Below are 19832 nucleotides of genomic sequence, written 5' to 3'. Positions count from 1 at the left end.
TGTCTTTGTCACTGTTTTCTGCGTTTTTTTCTGCTGATGTAAATGAAATTTGAAAATCCAAGTTCTTTATTATATGGATGGAGTTTGAATAAATATCAGCAACTCTTGCTGTCTGCCTTCATCTGTAAAGGCGCAGAATCCCTCAGGTCTGCATGCCCAGCACAGCAGTGCTCTGTTTTGCACATCTTACTCACAGGTCGGCAAGCACGTGTTCGAGCAGAAATGGGGCAGGCAGAGAGCATGTTCCAAACACTTTACGTTGTCAGAAAAGTGGTGAAGATGGAATAACAATAAGTTTATTATGTATGTCAACAATATAAAGGTAACAAAAGAAATGTAAAATTACCATCCCAAAACAAGAATACATTTGATAACTTTTAAACCAGGAAGGTAGAGAAGAAAGAAGAGTAGTTGATCCAGTAGAAAAAGAGTAGGGTACAGAAAGGGAAAATCATGATGAGCTGGAGCACAAAAGATCATGGAAGAAATAAGTCCAAATATTTCTCAGTCGCAACCTATGTGATGATGCTAAACTGACCCATGGAAAGAGTATCAAACTGGATGTAACAACTGCTAAGAGAGACCATAAAACAAAGTTATGCAAAGGTTGAAAATAAAAGAAAGAAAAAAGATGTAACAGACAAACTATAACCAAAAGGAAGCTGGGATAGCAATGTTGATAACACATGAAATGCAATTTAGGACTTGGTTAAGCATATAACAATTATGCTCAAAATATATAGAGCAAAGATTAGCAGTCAAGGGTGAAAATGTTATCTCTCACTGGTATTAATGCCCATTTGTCCCCTAAAAGTATAAAAATATGTATTATTTTCCAACACACATAAAATACACAATTTTAAAAAACAATGAAAAGACAATTTTAAAGGTTAGCAAAGAAATGTCATTGGAAATTCTGATATCTGCAGGACTACAGAATTATGCATATGAGCACTCAGGAGTGCAGCTAAAGCATAGCTTAGAGTGGCATTGATAGCCCAGCTGCATTTAATGACAAAATTAATGAGTTTACCATTTAAAGAAGCTAAAAGTAAGACCAATATAACTCAAAGGAAGTATAAAGGAGGAAATAGTACAATTCAGAGAAGAAAATAATAAAAATCAAAACAAATTGATAAAATAAAAACCTTGTTCCCTGAAAAATAGTAAAATACAGCAATTGATAGAAAAAAAAACCTGAAAAACTTCACAACAAATAAAGGTTTTAAAATGAGAGAACCATTATGAACAACTTTCTGCCAATACATTTGAAAGCAAAATAGGAATTTTTTAAAGAAAGCAAATTGTTAAAATTAATCAGGAAGAAATAAAATACTTGGGCTGATTAATAACAAAGAAATTGACTTGCAGTTTAAAAAAATTACTCCAGATCCCAGGCTCAGATGGTTTTATGGGTTTAGCCATCTCTTTAAGAAGAAGAATCCAAAGAAAGTCAAGAACAGAAATGTCTCCAAAAAGGGCTGTGGTTAGGAGGAGCAGCCTAACGCTAAAGTATCTTTTCCTCCATCCTCCCTCCTCCAAAAATAAATTCCTAAACAATTAAACAATTATTAAAAACTAGAGGCCTGGTGCACGAAAGTCATGCGGGGGGGGGGGGGGGGGGAGGTGTCCCTCAGCCCAGCCTGTACCCTCTCCAATCTGGGAACCCTCGAGGGATGTCCAACTGCTGGTGGGATTGGGCCTAAACGGGCAGTTGGACATCCCTCTCACAATCCAGGACTGCTGGCTCCCAACTGCTCGCCTGCCTGCCTGCTTGATTGCCCCTAACCACTGCCCTGCCAGCCTCATCACCCCCTAACCACTGCCCTGCCAGCCTGATCAATGCCTAACTGCCCTCCCCTGCAGGCCGGGTCCCTCCAACTGCCCTCCCCTGCTGGCCATCTTGTGGTGGCCATCTTATGTGTTGGAGTGACCATTAATTTGCATATTACTCTTTTATTAGATAGGATTCTAGAAGTGCCTGACTGGTGTGACTCAGTGGTTTAGCGTCAACCCATGAACCAGGATATCAGGGTTCAATTCCCGGTCAGGGCACATGCCTGAGTTGCGGACTCCATCTCCAATGGTGGGAGGGGGGGGCGGGGGAGGGAGGGGGTAAGAGGCAGCCAATTTGTAGGCCAATGATTCTCTCTCATCATTGATGTTTCTATCTCTCTCACCCTCTCCCTTCCTCTTTGAAATCAATAAAAACATGTTTTTAAAAATTCCATAGGTGATCAATAAAACAGCTCCTCTAAGGACTGATTCTTCCTGTTGGCGAGTAGGGCTGAGACCGGCCGGAAATAAGCAGCACTGGTGTCCCCAGTCTCCACCCATTCACAGAAAGGATATGATTTCCACAGAGGCAGCCCGGACAGGGAGTTGCCCTAGCTGTGCCCTGGGACGAGATGGAAAGGGAGGGACAAGACCTGGATGCCGGGGACAGAAGGGTGCCATCTGTCACTAACACAGAGTTGGGGGCCCAGCTAGGGGCAGATGCCCCTTTCCCTGGGCTTCTCCACCGGACGCTCTCGCTCCCCTAAGAAACCACGCCTCCGAGAGGAGGACAGCCCCATGCGTCTCCTCGGTGGCTCCCTTACAAACATGAACATTCACACTCAACACATGCTCCCCTTTGACTAGTGTGATCACTGTGGGCTGTGGCTTTTCAGTGCAGTTTAACTCTGTTTTCCCAGTTGCCGTGATAGATCTATGGGCTTCAAAATCCTAAACTGCTTTGGAGATGCCTGTGCCAGATGCATATCCTAACGCCTCCATTTCGAAGAACGAACCTCTGCTTCAAAGACTCAGCCATGCTACCTGGGCCTGGATTCCTGGACCCGGCGTCCTGGGCTCAGGCCCGGTCCTTCCACTCCTGATCCCCCCTCCAGCGGCCTTTGGCACCGAGGGCTTGGGAAGCTAGGCCTCCCTCCCCCCTCCCTCGGGGTAATTTGAGAACTTTGCTCACCTCCCCCACCAGAATGTCAACAGACAGGGAAGGACACCGTGGACCTCGCCATGTCTGCCCAGCCTGGTGGGCTGGCCCTCCTCTGCTTTCTGCTGGGTCTGCAGGGGTCTCTGGCTGCAGGTATGGTGGGTGCTGGAGAGGGTGGGTGGAGGTTTCCTTAGGGGACCTGTGAGGGCAGCCCAGCTGTTGGCAGCCAAGCCTCCCAAACCTCGCCCTTACTCCTGTTTACAGGGACATTCCTGCTCACAGGAGCATTTGCTGGCTCGAGTGTGATCTGCCCTCCTTCCAAACAGCAAACAGCCTAGGCCAGTGGTCGGCAAACTGCGGGTTGCGAGCCACATGCGGCTCTTTGGCCCCTTGAGTGTGGCTCTTCCACAAAATACCACGTGTGGGTGCGCACGTACAGTGCGATTGAAACTTCGTGGCCCATGCACAGAAGTCGGTATTTTGTGGAAGAGCCACACTCAAGGGGCCAAAGAGCCGCATGTGGCTCGCGAGCCGCAGTTTGCCGACCACTGGTAGGTTCTCGCTGGCTGTTGGCGGAGAGAATGCTGTTGATGGCACAGGCTTTGGCAGAATTATTTTTCAAAGATTTTTAGGAACCTGTGGCGCGTTCCTGGTCCCCGGCGGCACAGCTCCAGTCATGCAGCTAGACAAGAGCACGTAATCTGGGGGTGGGGTGTGCTTCCCTCTTGCTCTGCCTTCCTGGGCTTTCAGTTGGCAAGCGCCAGGGACGGCGTGGGGATGCTGGGCTGCGCTGCTCCTCCACCGTGGCTGTGGCTGTGGCTGTGGCTGTGGCCACCCTCCCGCCCCGCAAGGGTGCTGAGAGGCCTGAGAGGGAGACAGGGGGACACACTTTATGAGCCGTCTCGTTATGACTTCACAGTACTGAGTGGTGGCCCTGGTGGAGACAAGGCGCCTGCACTGTCCTCTAAAATCTGGTCCATGTTGCTCTTCAAATCCCCAGTCAAATCTCACAGTGGGAAACTAGCCGGGGATCCCAGTAGTGGTCGCCTGCCCCGGTGACTACAGGTGCCCAAAGGAGACGGGGTCCTGCTCCAGCGAAAGTCGGTGCTGCCTTGTCCTTTCTGAGCTCAGGAAAACAGTGGCAGGTGGTGGGTAGCTTTCATCTCCCTTGTTCTAGTCTGTCTTTTCCAAATTCTCTGCAGTGGTCGTGTGTTCCTTTGTCAGACTTGGCTCCGGGTCTCTGAGAGCTTTCTGGGGCACAGTTGCTCCCCTCCATGGGGACAATTCAGCCCTGGTTGAATCATCCCAGGAGTCTCCATTCTTTGATTTTCCCTCAAATTCTTCCAAACCTGGTAGATTCCCTAGGAATACAGACAGGTGAAACTGGTCTCCGTCAGCCTGGTGGCCCGGGAGCGGGCACTTCCCCTCCTCCCCCTGTTCCCACACGCTATAACCCTCTCCAAAGCGGGTCTCAGTTCATCTCTCCTCTGGGACTCTTAGTGGAAGGTGAGGGATTGTGCTTCAAGTGTGTGATCCTGAAGGGAGAGAGAGCTGGTGGTGGCAAAGCAGAGATGAGCAAAGGGTTTCAATGAGTTAGCTGAGAGGAGAGAAATGACCACTTGGGATGTCACCCGAGTTCCAGAGGAGCTGGAAGGACAGGTCCAGCTTGCAGTAAACAGGACCAGTGGGCTTTCAATGGAGAAATGGAGACAAGAGACGCCCAGCCCTTCTTCACCTGCCACCCGCCCATGATGCCCCGTAGGACCTTCCTCCCCCAGAGGATCCGCCAGCGCATTTATGCAGCAGCTCTTGAGGAAATGCTCTAGGTGCCAAGACACAGCAGATGCAAATTTTTATTAGAGACGTTACACGTGTGGATCGTATACATTTTGGAACAGAATAGCTGCGGATCCCCAAGGTTAATTTATGTACATTCTTTCAATAAATGACATTTGCTCATATGTAAATTTTTCCTTGTAAACATTATACAGTAGGTATTGTTTTATTACCTTCTTTTTCACTTAATACCACATCTTCTTAAGCTTCTGCTTCCTGGAGGCATGGGATGCCATCATCTGGTTGTTTCAGATGATTACTAGCAATAGCTCTCCTGTGGCTAGATTTTCGTGCATGCCTCTGAGTATAGGATAAATTCCTAGACGTGGGAACCAGGTCAGAAGGCATCAGTGTGTTAAATTATAATTTAATGAACATATTGCCTCATCCTTGTATATAAAATTTGTCACCAGCCAGCCATGAAAAAGCGCTCCTGTCTAACATTCAGCCAGGCCTGGACACAGGAATCCTTTGACTCCTGTTACTGAGGGGACGAGACCAGTGTGGATGTTTCTGGGCCATCTTGGCATGGCTGGTTGTAAACGTTTTGTGGAACTCCCATTTTTCAGTCTTCATCACCCAGGAGGAAGCCCAAAGCGTCCTGCACAGGCAAAGGCGAGCCAACTCGTTCCTGGAGGAGCTGAGACCAGGCTCCCTGGAGAGAGAGTGCAGGGAGGAGCAGTGTTCCTTTGAGGAGGCCCGGGAGATCTTCAGGAACACAGAGAGGCTGGTGAGTTCCCCTCTAGGGGGCGCCCTCTGCACCACCAGATAGCTACGTGGGCCCTGTACTGAGTCTTCAGGCAGGGAGCTCTGTGACAGCAGAGGTCGCTCCCATGTCTTGGAGAGCAACTCTCTTCAGTCCGTGGCTGTGAGTGCAACATGCCCAGGGGAACACACAGGCAGCTCCAGCACGCACAGCCCCTCCGTGTCTGGGTCACTTTTCCTCCCAAGAATGACCTCACTTTCCTCAGTCAGAGCTCCTGCAATGCTCCATACCTCCCTGCTATGTCCAGAGACACCCTCCTCTCTGCCACACCATGCATCCTCAATGTTGCATCTGAAAATATGGTTTGAACAGCACACCTGCCGTGTGTCCCTTGCCTGTCCAGTCCCCCAGAGCTGGCCCTGCTGCACAGCGATGCTGCTGACAGAGCAGATGTCTGAGACAGTGGCCTGGGCGAGCCTCTCCTGCCACGCTGCCCGTGGGCACCTCTTCAGAGAAACTTGTGTGAGGACACACCCAGGGCACCACTGCTTTCCTCACCTGCCCTTGGTCCATAGGATGGAGTGCTCTTCATTTCTGTTTCCATTTTCTAAACGAGTGTATTTAAAATCTATCACATCCCTCTGAAACACTTCAGTAGGCGTGAGGGTCAGGTTATGATGAGATAAGACCACACCTCACACTCACAGGATGTGCCTTACGCTCACAGGACACACACCTCAGCTGGCAATCACAGGATGCTTCCCCTCATACTCAAAGGCATACATTTCACACTCACAGTACACCGCACACCCAACAGGAAGCCAGGCTATTTGAGACAGAGGCTAACATGACCCTTTCTGTGCAAGTTGGAAATTGTCATACTTTATGGCTGTGTACCAGTTCGTTTTTCAAAGCAGTTTCAACAGTGTTCGTCTTGTTTTATTCTCATAGCCGCCCTGAGAGTTTAAGTTCAGTTGATCAAAAGATTCCTCAGGATATCAATGTTATTGATGGGCCCTTGGCAGTTCCTAGAGCGCCTTTACACCCATTACCGGCCTTCTCCCAGGTCAGCCCCTGTGCGTGGATCTTCAGAGGAGGAAATGGAGGCTCAGAGTGCATACGTGTCCTGTCCCAGGTTCACAACTCGGACATGGCAGAGCTGGGGCTAGTTGGGGCTGAAACTCGGGTATTTTGACATGGAGAAGGAAATGTGTGACCTCTGGTGACCTTAACCGTCTAGGGTGGGGTAGAACCTTCCCCCTCAGATGAGCCCACCTAATCTCCAGAGGAAAGCTTGGCTTCCAGAGCCCATGGCAAAGGGCCCCAGGCAGAAGCCCCAGCCCACCCCTGCCCACCCCAGTTCATCAGCTCCTTGCATGGATTCCATAAATGTCTGCTTCTGGAGAACATATGTCTCATGTGGCTTCCTCTTTGTTCCCTCAGACGCAGTTCTGGATTTCTTACAACGGTGAGTAGGTAAATGGCCCATTTATGCCCCACCATCAAGCTCTTCTCCTCAACATACTAACACGGACTCACTACACAGATGGGGACCAGTGTGCCTCAAATCCATGCCAGAATGGAGGCTCCTGTGAGGACCAACTCCAGTCCTACATCTGCTTCTGCCCTGAAGACTTTGAGGGCCGGAACTGTGAGACAAGTGAGAAGTCCCATATCTTGCAGATAGGGTCCCGGGTGGGAGGCTGATGGGCACGGCTTGGCCCTCCGCCCTGGTGGGAAGTTGATCTAGGTGACTCTGAAGGCTTCTGTCAACCGGAGAACCTTGGATTTGGGGTTCTCAGGTGCCAATTCTCAAATTTAACGCCCCCCTGTTCCTTTCTGGGAAACATAAAAACTTTGGGCTCCCAGCACTGGGAAATTCTGATCCATCTGGAAAGGGCACAGGTGAGAATCACTACATCTCCGCCCAGCTGCCATATATCCTGCCAACCAAGACAGGTGGGTAAACCTGACCTTCCCTACTTGCTGTTACGAAGGCATAAGATTTTTTTTTTTCACCTTCCATATATTCAAGTATTGCAAAGTTCAGTGGCCTCCCAGACCATTCTCAAGTTCACTAATCTTCTGGAAGGACCCAGAGAACTCACTGAAAACTGATATATTCACAGTTACAGTTTATTATAGCAAAAATATGCAGACTAAAATCCGCAAAGGGACCAGGCATAAACTTCCAGTTGTCCTCTCCCAGGCAATTATATGGACAGTCTTTCACCTCTGAGGCTGATGGGTGACAAGACGTATGGGCATCACCAACCCAGGAAGCCTCAGTGTCCAGAGATTTTACTGAGCTCAGTCACAGAGACACGGCTGACCTCTGTCTCCAGCCCCTCCAGAGGCTGAGCTGAGATCCTGTGGCCCAAAGCCCCATGTGAATGATATTCATGTGTGACCATCCCATGTGAGTCAAGGGGCCCAGGGCAAGAACACTCTTTTCAGGCAGATTAAAGGAAGTGTCCAATTTAATCAGAGTGGAGAGATCACCTGGGAGGGACTGAGGTCAAAGGCCAGGCTTCTTTTTGGGGTGTGAACATTGTGATCCTGAAGGAGCTCTTCTGGGCCACAGCCAACTTCTGCTCTAAGCAGAACAGAGGCCAGACAGAGTGAAGGAAGAGGCTTCCTGCCAGTTAAATGGGGCCAGAGAGCCTTAGTGTCTGCCTGGCCTTTGATGCCCAGCAGCCCTGGTGGGAATTCACTTACAGGACCCACTTTCCCAGTTGGGGGAGGGGGGGAGGTCCTGCATTTACACAGCAAGACAACTGTTTCCCACAGCAGCGTGCTGTCCTTCAGAGTCAGGTCAACGGTCCTCTTTTCTGCCTCTTGGGACCAGCGGTCCCTGGGCATCAGGGCCTGGCTGTAGAGCAGTCTCATTTCTCTGACCTTGTACTGGCAGGTCTCTGACTGAGTTTGGCTCTTGTACTGTTCTCAGGTGACTCTTACTTTTCCCGGGCCCACCAGCTGCTGGGAGGGGCAGTAGTGTGGAGACCACCACATGCTGGTTCTGTGTCCCCACTGGTTAGGCTGCTCAGACATGGGGGAGCACCCGGACACCAGGCCCCACCTTTCTGGGCCAATCTGCAGCGTTGGGTAGTGCCAGGCTCAGTCTCTGTAGTTGGCAGCTGAGCTCCACCTTCGTGCCCACGGCAGGGTGGCCACCAGGGCTGGCTTTCCCTGACCAGCAGAGGCCCCTCGCGGGCTGTCTCCTTCTGCATTCAGACAAGAACAGCCTGCTGATCTGTGAGAATGACAATGGGGGCTGTGACCAGTACTGCAGCAACCATGTGGAGGCCAAGCGCTCCTGCTGGTGCCACGAGGGGTACACACTCCAGGCTGACGAGGTGTCCTGCGCACCCACAGGTAACAGGTCCTCGGGGATCTGCTCCAAGGGCTGTGTGATGTTTCACTTTCAGATGGGAAGGGGTGGCATACCATTCACCAAGCATCTACTACCTGCTGACCACTGCGGAGGCAGGGACGAGAATGAGGGTGGGGCTGGCTCCTCTGACCCAAGGGCAGGTCAATGCAACAGGGGGTGGGACAGAGCCCTGGGAGCAGCTCCCTAAATGGGCTTTGGACCCCCTGCCCACCTCAGATGGGTCCACAGGAGCAGAACAAAGCTCCCCCTGCCCCCCTGCCAGTCCCCTCTGGCAGGAATCTACGCTGCCACACCCAACTGTGACTAGTGTCTACACAGCACGTTTCTAGATTCCAAATTCTTCTTAAAGGAAAGCACTTTTAGGAAAATGGACAATGTCTTCAAACCAACCTCATACTAATGGGATTGCAATTCCAAAGGCTGGGGCACCCCAAGCCCTGTGTCTCTTCAGAAGTCAGTGTCCCCAGCATGGTCAAAGCAGCCTAAAATTCAGCTGCCACCTCTAAACACTTTCTTTCCTGGCCCAAGGACTTTATTGGAGCAGACCGAAAACTAAGGGTGAGGTCAAAATAGCAGCCCAGTTGTTAGAGAGGCTGGGTGGCCTTAAGACAGAATATCATTCATCTTTTAGGAACTTCAAGCAGCACTCATCTTTCCCCCCCAAAAAAATTAGCAGAACCCAGTTTCAAGAAGTAGGGCCCTCTATTCCTGCAAAACCAGCCCCTGGCCCTTCTCACCCAGCAGCTCCCACAAGGGCCTCCCTGCACCCAGAGGCTTCCCACAGCCCCAGGAGGAGCCAGAGGCGGAGCCACTACCTGCAGGGCTCAGAGCCCTCTTCTCATGAGCGCGTTCATCCCTCATAAACCCCCACATCTTGCTGACTTTTGTTTTATACAGTTGAGTATCCATGTGGAAAAATACCTGTCCTGGAAAAAAGAAATGACAGCCAACCCCATGGCCGAATTGTGGGTGGCAAGGTGTGTCCCAAAGGGGAGTGTCCCTGGCAGGTAAGGCTTCAGGGCCCCAGGGTCACTGAAGGGAAAGTGGGCAGATCAGCCTCAGGGCCACACCCCAGGCCCCAAGTCACTCTGCTCATGGCAGTGCTTCAGTGGGCTTCCTCTCATTCCAAGTCCTGTGTTGACAACAGCCTCCATTCATCTCAGATGTCAGTGCTCCTGGCAGCACCTCTGCCAGCTGACGTCTCACAGGGCTTCATCACGGGCTGCTAGCCTCACTCCCCTTTTACAGATGAGGAAACTGAGGCCCTCCAACTCATAAATGGCAAAGGCAGGATTTGAACCCAGCTCTCTCACCTTCCAAGCTTCATCTACTGTCTGCCTCTGGAAGCTGAGATTTTCTTTTTGGTATGCCAGATATTGTGTTTTTTTAATTTTATTTTATATTAGAGGCCTGGTGCATGACATTCATACACGGGGGGGAGGGGGGGTTGGGCGCGGTCCCTCAGCCCAGCCTGCAGGGGATGTCCGCCTGCCGGCTTAGACCTGCTCCCCATGAAGCTGGCAGGTGGACATCCCCCAAGGGTTCCTTAGCGCTGCCGCTTCTGGCTGAGTGGTGCTCCCCCTGTGGGAGCACACTGACCACCAGGGGCAGCTCCTGTTTTGAGCGTCTGCCCCCTGGTGGTCAGTGCACATCGTAGCGACCGGTTGTTCCGCTGTTCGGTCTATTTGCATATTAGCCTTTTATTATATAGGATATTTTTAATTATCATCCCTCAACCCCCTCCTCTTTGGCAACCATCAGCTTTTTCTCTGTATCTATGGGTTTGTTTCTGTTTTATCTATTTGTTTTGTTTTCTTAGACTTCACATACGTGAGATCATACAGTACGATTTTTTATCTGTAACAAAGTCCTCCCACAGGCCTGGTGGCTACCCACCCCCTCACCCCCCACCCGCCCACATGTGGTCAGGTCTGTGGGCCGTGGCCCCTCCAGGGCCTCTCTTCACAAGGCTGCCTATGAGCCTGGTCCCAGTTGGAAATGCAGTCTCAGGCCCAAAGGCCTCCTGGGCCAGCACCTGCATTTCACGAGAGCCCAGGGATATGTGTGCACTCAAGTGTGAGAAGAGCTGTCACTCTAGACCTGCAAGCTCAGGTCTGAGCCCGAATCAGTGGCTCCTCTTTATCCTTTCATTCTGGGACCCCCGTGTTAAACAGCCAAGAATTTTTAGAAATAAAAGTAAATGAATGAGAACCTTGTAAAGGGAATTGGAGAATCACCAGTCATTCTGGTGAAGGGGGTTGACTTCGGGCTCAGGGAAGCTCCAATCCTCTCGTTTCCCAGCAATCTGGCCCTTCCAGACCAGCCTCAGAAGTTGCACCCACCTGGCCGCCCCGGGTCCATCCCACCTCCCACAGCAGTTGGGGCCCTGGTGGGGCCTCCGCTCCTGGGCTTTGCAGAACCCTGGTGTTGGCGTTCAGAGGAACACCTGAGTTAGGCACATCCAAATAGGACTGAAGTGTTCACCAGGGCCCCTGTAATTGGGTGGCAAAGCCTCTCGAAGATGGAGGCAGAGCTGGCGGGTATGGGTCTCTGTGAATTCACAGTGGGGAGCTCCCAGGGGGGCTTGCTGGGGTGACTGCAGCAGGCACTGCTTCCCAGCACGCGCTCCCTGTGCCGAACCCCACAAGACCTGGCTTCTCAATATCATTCAACCCCCACAATCCCACCTGAGAGGCAGGTGCAACTCTCACCCAGTACAGGTGAGGAACCTGAGGCCCAGTGAGAGCAGCGCCTTGCCCACGGCAGAGCTGAGAGTTGGGCCTGGGAGACCCAGATCCATTTTGTGACCACCACCCCCAGACAGTCTCTTGTAGCTGCAGCCGCAGATTCGCGGTCAGCCAGGGCAGGGCTAGATGCTCAGGGGTCTGCGACCGGAGTGACCCCGCCCTGAACTCAAAGCTCGAAGGTAGCTCTTCTCATCTGTTGTGGGACCATCTTACTGTGGCTTTTCTCTGAGGGGCCCGATAGTTTGGAGGAGACAGGCACCTCCCCAGCACCCTTTGTCCTGCCGTCCACAAGTCGGGACATTAAGCTTCAGACTGACGGACCCATTTCCAGTCTCTTTCCTCCACGGCTGATCCGGCTTCACCACACTTCTCAATAACACGGTGACTGTAGAACACCAGACCAGGACCCTTCACAGGCGGATCTGCCTCACCCTCAGCCAGGCCTCCCTGGCCTTGCAATTCCTCACTGTCCGCAGGCCCGGCCAGACTTTGACTCCTTTCCCACCCATCGTGGGAGGATCCTGTAGGGAAAATGTCTCCACCCAGGATTCATTCAAGGACACACTCAACACCCTCAGTGCTTTTAGGAAGGAAAAGAGGACAGAAGACATGTATTGAGCACCTACTGTGTGCCTACAGCTGTGCCTGGTGCGTCACTCTGTTGCACCTGCTCTAGGAGCCAGCGCTTGGCCTGATCTTTGCCAGTCAGCTTGCAGATCAAGCCTGGATGACAGTACAGGGAGGCCCACAGAGGGGTCCAGCACCAGCATCCCCATGCCAGGGAGGGGTCTGTGAGTTCTCTCTCCCCTCAGCTGGATGGGGGAGCAGCCTGCTGGAGAGAAGCTAGAACAGCGTTGCCCAGGAAGGGCTCTGGCGGGCCTCCCAGGGTTTCAGAAACACTGCTATACAGACAAACGCTCCAATAAATGCAGCCCATTCCGGGGGGATGCAGGGAAAGGTGAGTCTCCAGGAAGAGGATCCCAAGGACAATAGGTGACATTCCACCGTCTGTGGTGCCCTCGGCAGGCTGCACTGATCCTGAATGGGGAGCTGCAGTGCGGGGGCACCCTGATCAATACCACCTGGGTGGTCTCCGCCGCCCACTGTTTCGACGGAATCAAGAGCCTGGAGAACCTGACGGTGGTAGTGGGTAGGTTTTGTTTTTACCTCCTGATGAGCGGCCGGTTCTAAGATTCAGGGCATCAATCCTCCAACTTGCACAAGCAGATAAACTTCTCCAAAAAGAGGAGTGGGTAGCATCTGCACAAACCCCGAGGCCCACAAGGAGTCACTGTGGCCACCATCCCCCTCAGCCTTTTTTCCACCCCAAATAAAGACATGGGGTCGGGGGGGGGGGGGTGATGATGCTGTACCCACCCTGTCTTGCTTGAGCCAAGAGCCCTGAGGGCGATGCAGCCACCCAGGGCTCCAGGGGTCAACATGGGTGGGAGGGGCTCTGCCTGGTGGAATTATGGGATAATGAGACCCCTGCAGGGAGGGCCAGGCCCTGCCTGGAGTGGGGGAATCAGGCAGTCCTCACCACCTGCCCACAGCTGCCTGGCCCAGCACCCTTCCTCAGTGCCTTCAGCACCCCAGATTCCATATTCACCCCAATTCATGTTCTGCATGGAGCCCAGGGGGCCGCCCAGACCAGCTTGGGGTTGGACGCAGGGCCCCTCCTGCCCCAAAGGGGCCTTCCCTCGGGCTGCAGGGGGAGGGGTACAGGGGTGCTGGTCTCCCCACAGGTGAGCACGACCTGAGTGAGAAGGACGGCGATGAGCAGGAACGGCGAGTCGCTCAGATCATTGTCCCCGACAAGTACGTCAGACGCAAGACGAACCACGACATCGCCCTGCTCCGCCTGAGCAGGCCTGTGGCCCTCACGGACTATGCGGTGCCCCTCTGCCTGCCTGAGAAGGCCTTCTCTGAGAGGACGCTGGCCTTCATCCGCTTCTCCACCGTGAGCGGCTGGGGCCGGCTCCTGGAGAAGGGCGCCACGGCCCTGGAGCTCATGGCCATTGACGTGCCCCGGCTGATGACCCAGGACTGCCTGGAGCAGTCCAAGAAGGAGGCGGGCTCCCCAGTGCTCACGGAAAACATGTTCTGTGCCGGCTACCGAGATGGGAGCAAGGACGCCTGCAAGGGGGACAGCGGGGGCCCCCACGCCACCAAGTTCCAGGGCACGTGGTATCTGACGGGCGTCGTCAGCTGGGGTCTGGGCTGTGCAGCCGAAGGCCACTTCGGGGTGTACACCAGGGTCTCCCAGTACATCGAGTGGCTCCACCGGCTCATGAGCGCAGAAACACACTCAGAAGGCTTCCTCCGAGCCCCGCTTCCCTAGCCCCTCAGGGCCGGCTCCGAGGAGCCTGCTCCTGGCACATAAAGCTGCTGTTGCTTGGGTTGTCCTGGCTTCTGCCCTTATTGGGGTGGGGAGGCGGAGAGGGAGGAAAGAAACAGACCGAGAGAGAGACAAAGAAGAAAAGAGAGAGAGAAGAGAGATAGAGAGAGACTGAGAGGTGAGGAGAGAGGAAGTAAGGGGAGAGATTCTAAGGAGACGGGGAGAGAGACTCAGAGATTCCCAGAGACAGACTGAGTGAACAGAGAGATGAGAGGCGCAGGGCCGATGATGAGGGAAACAGGAAGCTCAGCCGTGGTGGACAGGGCGCCGTGACCTGCACTCACCGGCGCATCTCTGCGCTGTCTCACTGCGGACCCGGCAGACGGTGCGTGATTCACTCAGTGACAAGTGCTACTTTCTCTGTCCTTTAACTCTCATATTTTTCTCCCTTATACAAGTATTTCTTCTTTGTTTCAAATAAATTGGAAGCATCATCCGTTCGTTTTGTGGATATCCTCCAGATCTGTCCTGCACATGCATCTTTTCCTATAACACAGGCTACATAAAAGGCTCCACCCTGTTTGCTGCCTGTTCTGCCCACGAGCAGCAAACCGCTGAATCTCCTCTGCACTCTTTCTGGCAGCCTGCCATTCATGGATGGTCTATATTCCTTTCATGGAGATGCTGGTGTGTATTGTCAAGCTGTGGGTAACATCACAGAGATGAATCTTTTAGGTGGAGGCTGGGTTTTTAAACCGCCTCTCTGATGGATTTTGGAGGCTGTAGTTGCCAAAATCCTATACAACTGGGTGTTCTCTTCCTACCAAGGCCCAATGGCAGTCCTCAAAGACCGTCCCTGCCGACACCTGCCTGAGAACCACCGGGGATGCTCCACAAAGTGCACATTCCCACGTTTTGCCCAGATCAGTGGGATTTGAGGGGGGTAGGACCTGCTGAGTTACATTTTTATCAAGTCCCTCAGGTGATTATGGGCACACTACACCCTGGGCCACACAGGTCACAAGTGGGGAAGAATAGGAGAAACTAAGATGGCGGCATAGATAAACACCGGGAAATTGCTGCTTCCCACAACAATCGATAAATGCATCAAAAACACAAGGTGGACATCATCCAGAACTACAGGAGGGCTGGCTGAGTGTAAATTCTACAACTAGAAGGAAAGAAAAGCACACTGCGAGCAGGAGGAGCTGCAGAGGTGGAGTGCAGAGGTACGGGGGCTCGCGCGCGCGGAAAGGATCTGGCACCTGAGGACGCGGCTGTCTTTTTGAATCCGGAGGGAGACACAAGCTCCCGACGCCTCTGAAATCCGGTTCCGGGAAGTCTCTGGGGACCCAGGGCTCATACGGGGAGATACTGGACTGTCTGGCAGCGGGCGAGCTTGAGAGCGGCTTTCCCTCAGAGGTGCTTGCAGCCATTGCCGGGACACTGGGACTCGCGACTCCTTAGGGCAGGGCTGAGGCTCCGCCATACCTGCTTTCTCAGCCCTTTGATTCCTTGAGACCCCGCCCCGCCCAGGCTTCGGCAGAGGCTTTTGCATATGAATGCCCCGGCCATTTGCAACCTGTAATTACCTAACCGCAGCCGGGCCAGATAGACTCAGAGCTTCCAAGAGAAGGCCCAGGCCCCACAGCGGCTTGCATTGCTACACAGCTGAGCATCATCAGGGCAGCTGATTCTCGCTGCCAATTGCCCTGGAGGTCAATTCCTCCCAGTGATCCTACAACAACCAAGGCATAGCTACAACAAGACTGTGCACAAAGCCCACGAGGGGGTGCACCAAGAGTGTCCACCTCAGGTAACTGGGGAGGCTGAGCCACTGGGCCCTACAGGACACCTAGCACACAAAGCCATTCTATCAACACAGGGAAGCAGCCAAAATGCGGAGACAAAGAAACAGGTCACAAATGGCAGAAATGGAGGAAAGCAAACGACTGGATATAGAGTTCAAGGCCACGTTTATAAGGTTTTTCAAGAATTTTATGGAAACCGCCGATAAATTTAATGAGTCCCTCAATAAGTATAGTGAGACCATGGAGGACATGAAAAAGGACCAACTAGAAATTAAGCATACACTGACTGAAATAAAGAATAATTTACAGAGATCCAACAGCAGACAAGAGGATCCCAAAAATCAAGTCAAAGATATGAAATACAAAGAAACAAAAAATACCCAACCGAAAAAGAAAAAAGAAAAGAGATTCCAAAAATATGAAGATAGTGTAAGGAGCCTCTGGGACAACTTCAAGCGTACCAACATCAGAATTATAGGGGTACCAGAAGAAGAGAGAGGGCAAGATATTGAAAACCTATTTGAAGAAATAATGACAGAAAACTTCCCCCACCTGGTGAAAGAAATAGACTTCCAAGTCCAGGAAGTGCAGAGAACCCCAAACAAAAGGAATCCAAAGAGGACCACACCAAGACACATCATAATTAAAATGCCAAGAGCAAAAGACAAAGAGAGAATCTTAAAAGCAGCAAGAGAAAGACAGTCAGTTACCTACAAGGGAGTACCCATACGACTGTCAGCTGATTTCTCAACAGAAACCATGCAGGCCAGAAGGGAGTGGCAAGAAATATTCAAAGTGATGAATAGCATGAACCTGCAACCAAGATTACTTTATCCAGCAAAGCTATCATTCAGAATAGAAGGTCAGAGAAAGACCTTCACGGATAAGAAAAAGCTAAAGGAGTTCATCACCACCAAACCAGCATTATATGAAATGCTGAAAGGTATTCTTTAAGAAGAGGAAGAAGAAAAAGGAACTCTTACCATTTGCCACAGCGTGGATGGAACTGGAGAGCGGATAAATACCACATGATCTCACTCATTTGTGGAATATAATGAACAACATAAACTGATGAACAAGGACTGATCCAGAGACGGAGAGGCATTGATTGGACTGTCGGGCTTTGGAGGGAGGGTAGGGAAGTGTGGGGGTAAGGGGGAAAGATCAACCAAAGGACTTACATGCAGGCATATAGGCCTAACCAATGGACATGGACAACAGGGCGGGGGGGGGGGGGGTGAGGGCAGGAGCGGGGGCGGGGGGGGTAGAGGGTAACGTGGGGACAAGGACACATATGTAATATCTTAATCAATAAAAATATATTAAAAAAAAAAAAACAAAAAAACAAGTGGGGAAGAATAAGACAAACATCCAAGTTCAAGTGGGCCCCCCTTGAACTTGACAAAGGTGGGTGGAATGAGCCCAGCGGGTGCACCGCTCCCTCAAGGCACGACTGGAGGACAGCGACTGGCCTGTCCCATGCCTGGAACACTAGTACTTAAGTGAGTGAGCGTGCCAGGACTTGCTCTGCTGAACAGTCAAGCCATATGTAGTTTTCAGCAAGCCACAGCTAAGGCTGAGTCCAAGCCATCTGCTTTTGTAAATAAAGTTTTATTGGGACATACCCATTCCTTTAGGGATCATCCTGGCTGCTTAAAACTACAGCGCTGAGTAGTTGGGACGGAGACCGTCGTCTGACCAAAGAGACCATCTGACCCGCAGTGCACTTTAAGAGACCTGGCATAGGCCAGACCTCCTGGAGTCGGGCTGGCTCCGCCTGTAACTCTTGGCCAAGCCACCGCTTATCCTCCTGTGCCTTGTTTCCGCATCTCTGAAATGGGGGCCCCCCTCCTGCTTGTCATGAGGATGACACCAGTGCACAGGGAATGAGGCACCTGGGAGAGCTCGATCATGTCGTCCTGGACCAGAAAGCTGATTTGCAAACATCCAGATGTCCCCAGCTCAGCTGTCCAGGCGACAGGGACTTAGGGGAAATTCTGCAACCAAAATGCAAGAGACCTCCAGAGGCCCTCAGCCCAGCGCATGTCTTGTATCTTCCTGGAAATGGAAGCTCTCTGGATCCTCTTCCTGAGAAGAAAAGGAGGGGGAGGGGAGGTGGAAATGGTCAGGCCAGGAGCCCCCCGACCCACAAGAGGTTAAACGGGCGCCTGGCAGTTCACTGGCTCTGCCTCAGGTTTCCCGGTCATCCGTGCCTCCCTCTCACAGAGGTGCTGGAAGCATGGGCGCCAAGCGACATCAGGACAACCCCTGAAGGCTAACACTTGACGTGCAGATAAACTAACCGTTATGGATCATCTCCCTCTTTTTTTGAGTGGTGCTTCAATCATTTCCTGCCCACCAGGTGCTGGGGACAAGAGGACTCCCACAGATCCAGCCTCCCCCACAGCTGCATTTATCCAGAAACAGCATCGCAGCACAAATTGTCCAGGTGAGGCAGGCCCAAGGCACCAGCTGCAGGTTGTCCCTGAGGACCAGGCTCTGCATGGAACAGTGACCACCCCACAAAAGACCAGGCTGGCCTCAGCGTACAGAGCAGGCACATTTCAGGCCTGAACTGATTCACCCCAACTGTTGGTGTTTATTGAGCATCTTCTGGGTGCCAGACACCCTTACGAGGTGCTAGAGACAGAGCAACGAACAAGCCAGATGATAGGACTTATATATATCCAAGTGACCATGGGCCGCAGGTCATGGGTCACCATGTGGGAAGTGTTGTGGGTGGGAGCACTGTGGAATAGAGTACAGTCCTTTTCTGTCTCTGTCGCCTTGGCGGACACTTCCCAGGCCTTCCCCTTCAGAGCCTGGAGTCTGGCTGCAGAGATAGACCCTGGTCAGCCCAGGAGCTCAGGCTGTGCCCCCACGGTTGGTGCCCCAGAGAGGTTTCTGCGCTGGAAATGAAGCCTGTACCTGGTGTGCACCCGCTACCTAACACACACCTCCCTCCCCAGCCTGGCTGCCAAGGTGGCAGCTGCTTCTGCTGACCTGAGGTGATTCGCGCTTCCCTGACACCGGGCATTTGTTGCAAAGAGACACAGCCTTGATGAGAGACAAAAAATGAGACTCCGAGACTCCGTATTCCCTGGAGACAGTGACTTCCAGACTTCCTTGGCCCCGAATTAGGGGAGTGGAGAGTGGGAGCCTCAGGGAGAGGCTGGATGATGAAGCAGCGGCTGATCCTGACCCTCAGGCACCATGCTACCCTCCGAGCTCTCCCAGGGGGCCTGTACTGAGCTGCACAGAAGTGAGAAATGAGCTACACTGCCAGGTCTCTGACTCAGAGCTCTGTCTCCCAACATAGCCCCCAGCAGAGTCTGTGAGGCCAAGGTGCTCTCCTGGCACAGCCCTCTTGACCTTGAGCCAACTTGTCCTGTAGTCGGTCAACAGATCACTCAGGGTTCCAGCAGAGCAGTCCCCACCAGGCACGCCAGGCAGGGGCTATCCTCCCAGAAGTCTGTGTCGGGGCCTGTGCACAAGGAATCCTGTGGTGCGAAGGGTCTCAAAATAAGCTCTGCCTCCCAGAGCCGCTGAATTTGGGAGGAAGGTACAAGCCCAGCATGCAGGTGCAGGAGGCCCTGTGTGGGGCACCACCTAACAGCACCTGAAGAGAGAGGCCTCTGAGCAGGACCAGGTCAGACCCAGAGACAATCAGGATACTGAGGGGGCAAGTCCTGGGTTCAAATCCCACGTGTACCACAGACACTTCACTTCTCCCTAAGACTCCGTGTTTTCTTCTGGAGAAAAGATGAGGGAAGTGATACTTAGCGTCTATCATGATTGTAAGGATGAAATGAGAGCCACACATAAATGTCTGTAAACTATAAAGCCCCATTTTTACTTTCTCAGAACAAAAAGTTCCCATGCCCAAAGCAGGCCCCTGGATACAGTTACCGACGAGGTTCCAACAGGACTTCCCCAGGGCTGCCCCGAGCGTGGTCACCTGCCCCCGTCCCTCGCCTGTCCCCTGTCCCTCACCCACAGCCAGCCCAGGCTCCAATCAGAAGGCTGTGATAAGCAGAAGGACAATCCTCCACCCTCTGAGCTTGA

At 52.4% G+C, this 19832-nt stretch overlaps 1 protein-coding gene across 1 annotated transcript; it reads left to right on the top strand.

Annotated features, from left to right (window-relative positions):
- Positions 1-2993: 2993 nt before the first annotated feature.
- On the top strand, positions 2994-14452 carry F7 (coagulation factor VII). The gene is made up of 8 exons (XM_036302025.1): positions 2994-3088; positions 5341-5501; positions 6921-6945; positions 7024-7137; positions 8712-8852; positions 9769-9878; positions 12645-12768; positions 13364-14452. Exons 1-8 carry the CDS (start codon positions 3019-3021, stop codon positions 13957-13959), a joined length of 1341 nt encoding a protein of 446 aa, XP_036157918.1. The 5' UTR covers positions 2994-3018; the 3' UTR covers positions 13960-14452.
- Positions 14453-19832: the final 5380 nt, after the last annotated feature.

Source organism: Myotis myotis, unplaced genomic scaffold, assembly GCF_014108235.1.
Source record: "Myotis myotis isolate mMyoMyo1 unplaced genomic scaffold, mMyoMyo1.p scaffold_m19_p_3, whole genome shotgun sequence".
NCBI lineage: Eukaryota > Metazoa > Chordata > Mammalia > Chiroptera > Vespertilionidae > Myotis > Myotis myotis.
Note: the sequence above shows the minus strand (reverse complement) of the source record. Positions and strands in the feature narration are given on the sequence as shown.

Coding starts and splice junctions, on each gene's coding strand:
- F7 (XM_036302025.1), top strand. CDS start 3,019: ATGTCTGCCCAGCCTGGTGGGCTGGCCCTCCTCTGCTTTCTGCTGGGT. Junction 3,089..5,340: donor GCAGGGGTCTCTGGCTGCAG/GTATGGTGGGTG, acceptor CCCATTTTTCAG/TCTTCATCACCCAGGAGGAA. Junction 7,138..8,711: donor GGGCCGGAACTGTGAGACAA/GTGAGAAGTCCC, acceptor TTCTGCATTCAG/ACAAGAACAGCCTGCTGATC.